Source organism: Hypanus sabinus, chromosome 28, assembly GCF_030144855.1.
Source record: "Hypanus sabinus isolate sHypSab1 chromosome 28, sHypSab1.hap1, whole genome shotgun sequence".
Classification (NCBI taxonomy): domain Eukaryota; kingdom Metazoa; phylum Chordata; class Chondrichthyes; order Myliobatiformes; family Dasyatidae; genus Hypanus; species Hypanus sabinus.
The window spans coordinates 10,396,452-10,402,498 of NC_082733.1; the positions used below are offsets into that span (position 1 = coordinate 10,396,452).

Below are 6,047 nucleotides of genomic sequence, written 5' to 3' on the forward strand. Positions count from 1 at the left end.
ATTGTTTCATCATTTACAGCCTAGACAGGAAAAAGTATGTGACACCTTGTATTTAATAATTAGTAGAACAGTTACGTGGCAGTAACCTTTACCAAATTTATCCGGTAGCTGCTGATCAAACTTGCACAATGACAAGGAGGAATTTTAGACCATTTTTCCAAACAAGATTGTTTCAGTTCATCAATATTTCTGGGAGAGCTCTTTTCGGGACATGTCACAACATCTTAATTGGTTAAGGCCTGGACTCTGACTTGGCCACTTCAAAACATGAATTTTCTTCTTTTTAAACCATTCTGTTGTTGGTTTGTTCTTGTGTTTTGGATAATTGTTTTGTTGCATCATCCAACTTTTATTAGGCTTCAGATGATGGAGCACTGTCCTGTCTTTCTCCTGTAAAATGTCTTGATACAATTTTGAATTTATTGTTCCTTCAACAACTGCAAACTGTCCAGGCGCTGAGGCAGCAAAGCAACCCTAAACCATGATTCTCCTTCTACTGTGCCTCACAGAGGGATGAGGTTTTAGTGTTGATGTGTAGTGCTGTTTTTCCTCCAAACATAGTGGTATGCACTTCTGCCAAAAATTTCAACTTTTGTCTCAGCTGTCCGCAGAACATTGTCCCAGCAGTGTTGTGGAACATCCAGGTGGTCTCTTGCAAACATGAGACCTGCAGCAATGTTTTTGTTGGAGAGCAGTGGGTTCATCCATGGTGTCCTTCTACGAACAATATTCTTGTTCAGTGTTTTTCTTATAGTGGACAGATTTCTGCACGTCTTTTGCTGTTACCCTTGGGTTCTTTTTCATCTCCTTCAGCATTGAACATTGTGGTCTTGGTGTGATCTTGCAGGATGTCCACTCCTAGGAAGAGTAACGACAGTACTGAGCTTCTTCCATTTGTAGACTATTTCTCTTACTGTGGACTGAACACTCTGATCTTTCGAAATGCTTTTGTAACTTTTTCCAGCTTGATCTATCTCTACAATTCTAAGGTCCTCTGAAAGTTGTTTTGATCGAGGAATGGTGTACATAAGGAAATCTTTTTTTGAGAAGAACAGGCCCTTAGTAACCTGAGTTCGTGTGTCTTTTTTATAGGGCAGGGCACCTCTACAACTCACACCTCCCATGTCATCTCATTGATTGGAACACCGGACTCCAAATAGCATTTGAAGAAGACATTATCCCCTGAGGTTCAGCTACTTTTTTTTTGAACTTAGACTTTAATTGTTTAAATGGTGTGGTCAGTATTGATGAAGAAGTACAATTGTTTGTGTGCAATTAGTTTAGGTAGATTGTGTTTGTCTATTATTATGACTCAGATGAAGATCAGACCGCATTTTGAGTAATTAATGCAGAAAAGCAGGTAATTGCAAAGGGTTCGCAAACTTTTTCCTGCAACTGTGGCTGCTGGCATGCCCCTTTCATAATTGTATCAATATGTTGGGCCCAGGATTGACATCTGGAACTTGAAGCTGCTCAACCTTTTCATTGCTGATTCCTCGATGAAGACTTTCATGTGTTCTTGGGGCTTTCTCTTCCTGAAGCCCACAGTCAGTTTCCTGATCTGACTGATGCTGAGTGCAAGCTTTCTGAAATTCTGCCAGCAACAAGATAATGGCTGGTACAGGTTTCCCCCGCTATCTGAAAGTAGAGCGTTCCTATAAAACTTTTCGTTAGCCGAAATGGCGTAAAGCGAAGAACAATTACCATTAATTTATATGTGAAAATTTTTTGAGTGTTCCCAGAACTAAAAAGTAACCTACCAAATCATACCAAAATAGCACATAAAACCTAAAATAACACTAACATATAGTAAAATCAGGAATGATATAATAAATACACAACCTATATAAAGTAGAAGTAATGTATTTTCACTTACCAGAATCGGGAAGATTTAGCCAAAACCGATTTGTAGAAAAGAATTGACACATACATGTGTGTGCATGTATTTGAATGCGCACACACCTGCCTGTGCAAGTCTTCACAGTCATGGTAGTTTTTCTCAGGGTAAACACAAGTTTAAAGTGGGCACCTTTTTTCATAAAAGCGAAAATCCTCCGGATTTATTTTGGTTAGCGAAAACAGGTACTAATGTAGGTCTTTCATAAAAGCGAAGTGGCATAAAGTGAACCTTCGTAAAGCGGGGACTCCTGTATACTCTATTATCCTAATATCCATTAATGTTCAGAAACCTGTTCATCTGATGCAAGTAAGCAACTGTAAAAAAATGTTAAAATACCATGAAAAAGATGACAATGACATTTTTACAAACCTGTTAACAGTAACCTTTATATTTTCTTAACCTTTCACATTTTCTCAAACTAATAATAGTGTCACTTATTTCTTGTCTTAAAATAGTTTATATTTATTTCTAATGAAAGGTCATTGGCCTAAAAAAACGTGAGTATTTTCTGTTTTTACTGCAATTTTCCAGCATCTGCAAAATTTTTACCAGTAGAATACCAGGGTCTTGTTGTATTATTTCTTAAAAGTTGTGCAGAGCTTTTTCTAGAATGTCATGTCCAGCATTCCCACGTCATAATCATTGTCTAAATAGTCTAATACTTCCACGTCAACAGAGATATGTTAGACAAGGAGTTGACTGTAATTTTGTTGGCCCAACAGATATCCCAAGGGCAACAATGACGACTTGCATTATTATTAATTAAAATCCTGAGGTATTTCACAGTAGCTTTATTAAACTTTACTAAACCCTTATATTGTTCTTTTATACTATCTTTTTCTACTGTATTGAATAAAAATTACAAGCCGTAGTACAGAATGTTTTGACAGCAGCCCATGCAACACATGAAAAAGAAAAACAGGATGTACACTCAGTGGCCACTTTATTTGGTACACCCGCACACCTGCTCATTGTATGTAAATATCTGATCAGTCAACTCAAAGCATAAAAACATATAGATGTGGTCAAGAGGTTCAGTTGCTGTTCAGACCAAACATCAGAATGGGGAAGAAATGTGATGTAAGTGACTTTGGTGTCAGATGGGGTGGTTTGAGTATTCAGAAACTGCTGATCCCCTGGGATGTAAATGCATAACAGTCTCTAGAGTTTCCAGAGAATGGTGTGAAAAACAAACAAAAAAAAATCCACTGAGTTCTGTGGGTGAAAATGCCTTGTTAATGAGAGGGATCAGAGGGGAATGACCAGACTGGTTTAAGCTGACAAGAAGGTGACAGTCAAATAACTATGTGTTACAACAGTGGTGTGCAGCAGAACATCTCAGAATGCACAACATTTTAAACCTTGAAGTGGATGGGCTTACAACAGCAGAAGACCCCAAACATGTACTCATTGTGTGTATTTCTGCAAGTCCCTTAGCTAGCAACTCTCTTCTGACATACAGTTATAGCAGAGTGCTTTTTTAACCTTAGCATTGTTATATCATTAATATTATTTTCTCTTTCAAACAGGAGGCCTTGATCTAATCCTAATGCCTGGTCTTGGTTTCGACAAACATGGTAACAGATTGGGAAGAGGGAAAGGTTACTATGACACTTACCTGGAGCGTTGTCTGACGCAGCCAAAGGGCAGACCCTACACTATTGCCTTGGCCTTCAAGGAGCAGATATGTGATCTAGTGCCTGTAACTGAAAGTGATAAACCAATTAATGAAGTATTGTACGAGATGCCATAGGTGAGTTCATCAGAGCCTGTGGATTAGACAGGAAGCTCATTTTAAATAAAGGACAGCAATTATCTGTGAATGTTGAAAAGAATAATCACTTATTGCAAAAACAATTTAATGTTAATAGGAAAAGAATCTCAATTTCTGCTGATCTGTTGTGAAAAACATTGATGGCACAGATGATAAGAAATAAAGTACAACTTACGAATTGCTTCATAAAACTGGAAAAATACAGAGGATTCTGATTAATTGGGCCATTGGTTAATGGATGCAGCTGCTTATTTGGGACAACTTAAAGACCAGAATCTAGCTGTGATTCCCTTTCTTTATTTGGGACACTATAGCATTTAATTGGGTAGGAGACTGTTGCTGAACAATTTCTAAATAGCATCAAACACCTGTTGCACCGTGCCTAGAGCGAACAGTTTTTAAATTGTGTCAGTTTGTGTGATTGTATTCAAAAAGCAGTGATTTTGTCACTGATAGTTGGCGAAAAGTAAGCAGTAAGGCAACGCAAAATTGCTTTGCTTACTGTGATTTCAAGCATTCAGGGTTGGAGATGCCAGAAACGGTGGGAGTCAAAATGAAAGGATTTCATTATTTCAACAAGTCAGGAATTATGAAGAATTTGAAGGTACAATCATCTTGAATATTACAATGAAGATGAAGATTTGGAGGCTGCAATCATCGACAGCATTGTTGAAGGGAGTCCATTATCTACATGAGCTAATTTTGTTTATTTGCAGTCAGTCAAAAGAACATGGCAATGTACGTGGAATTCCTCCATCAATAATTATTAGGAACTAATAATACAGTTATTATAGTACTGTGGTAGTATTGATAGTGTTCTGGTTTGTTCTGTATTTCACCTAAGTAATATGTTAATCAGTTAAAGGCTACTCTGTATACCTTTTATACCTTTTTAATCAGTTCAACGAAACTTTGGCTAATAAGGGCAGCCGCTTAAATAGGCCAAAATGTACTTTTCCCGATGTGTCCCAATTAAATGGAATCAATTCTGTATTTACAGTGAAGGGCCGGAAGGGCCTACTCGGTGCTGCATGTTGATAAATAAATAAATACATTTATATATTTTTAAATGAAGAAAATAAAATACATCTTTAATTAACATTTTAAATTAATAAAAAGATTTGCTATAGCAACTTGTTCAATTATTTCTTTGTTCTTGTAAAACAAGAAAACTCATTCTTTTTTGTCCTGTGAAATTACACATCATGATGTTGTATGTCTGGTTCTGGCCTCGACTTTCTGTTCCTGCACTGTTTAACACCAGTTCTACATGACAACCATATCAAGGTCCATAATGCAGACGTACTTATCAGTGGACTTGTTGGCAATGGCATTCTGATCTGCTGCAATCCACACCATACTTGGACCTTATGAGAGGATAGTGCCAAAATTACAGAGGCCCTTGGATAGATAGGTAAAACAATCTTAGCCACAGATGAGGTGACTGAGGACTGGAGGATAACTAATGTTGCTTGGTTGTTCAAGAAAGTCTACTTGATTTTTGTAAGGCTTTTGATAAGGTCCCTCATGATAGACTGGTTCAGAATGTTAAGGCACAAAGAAAACATACTTTATTGATCCTAAAGGAAATTACACTGTCTCAATAGCATCACAATTGCACAGATACACAAATATTAGAAGAGAAGTAAGAAAGAATAAAAAAAAGTTAACTGAAGCTGCCTAACAGGAGCGGGTAATCACTTCCCTGACTATCATCATCATGTGCCATGCTCTGCCAGAGCCTTGGCAACCTCTTTCTTCCACTGTGATCTGTCGGCAGTCAAACCTCTTGCATCTCTGGCGGTGAAGCTGGTCCACTTCTTGATATTGGCGATCTAGGTTGTCCTCTGTCTGCCTCGGGAGCAGCTTCCTTCTACTCTACCTTCAAGCACAGTGCATTCCAGTGTGTCATCAGTTCTTGAGATGTGTCCAAAGTAGCGAAGTTTCCTTTGGATAACAGTTTCCAGAAGTATTGGTTTCATGTCAATCTTTTCTAGGATGAAATTGTTGGATCTCCTTTCAGTGTATGATACTCTGAGGATTTGTCTGTATGTCCGCATCTCAAATGCTGTCAACTTCTTTTCATCAGCTGCTTTTAGGGTCAATGTTTCAAAGTCATATAGGGTTACTGGCCAGACGAGACTCTTGAGGAGGCATATCTTGGTGTCATTGCTCACAGATCTAGCTTTCCAGATGTTCCAGAGTTTGGTAGTGCTTGTGTGGGCCATTGCTAGCCTTTGCCTTATTTCCTTGCTGCATTCGTTTGTGTCATTTAGTTCTGCACCAAGGTATACAAAGGAGGACACTTGTTCGATCTTACTGTTTCCGATGTAGATATCAGCTTGAATTGCAGTTTTGCTTATCACCATAACT

The 6,047-nt window shown here is 38.1% G+C and overlaps 1 protein-coding gene across 1 annotated transcript in view; it reads left to right on the plus strand.

Moving 5' to 3' along the window:
* Positions 1 to 4,803, plus strand: part of mthfs (5,10-methenyltetrahydrofolate synthetase (5-formyltetrahydrofolate cyclo-ligase)) — a 55,459-nt gene extending 50,656 nt beyond the window's left edge. Inside the window, exon 3 of the mRNA XM_059952601.1 lies at positions 3,430 to 4,803. Within this exon, the coding sequence (XP_059808584.1) occupies positions 3,430 to 3,653 (224 nt within the window). The 3' untranslated portion in view covers positions 3,654 to 4,803. The remainder of the gene's footprint in view (positions 1 to 3,429) is intronic.
* Positions 4,804 to 6,047: the final 1,244 nt, after the last annotated feature.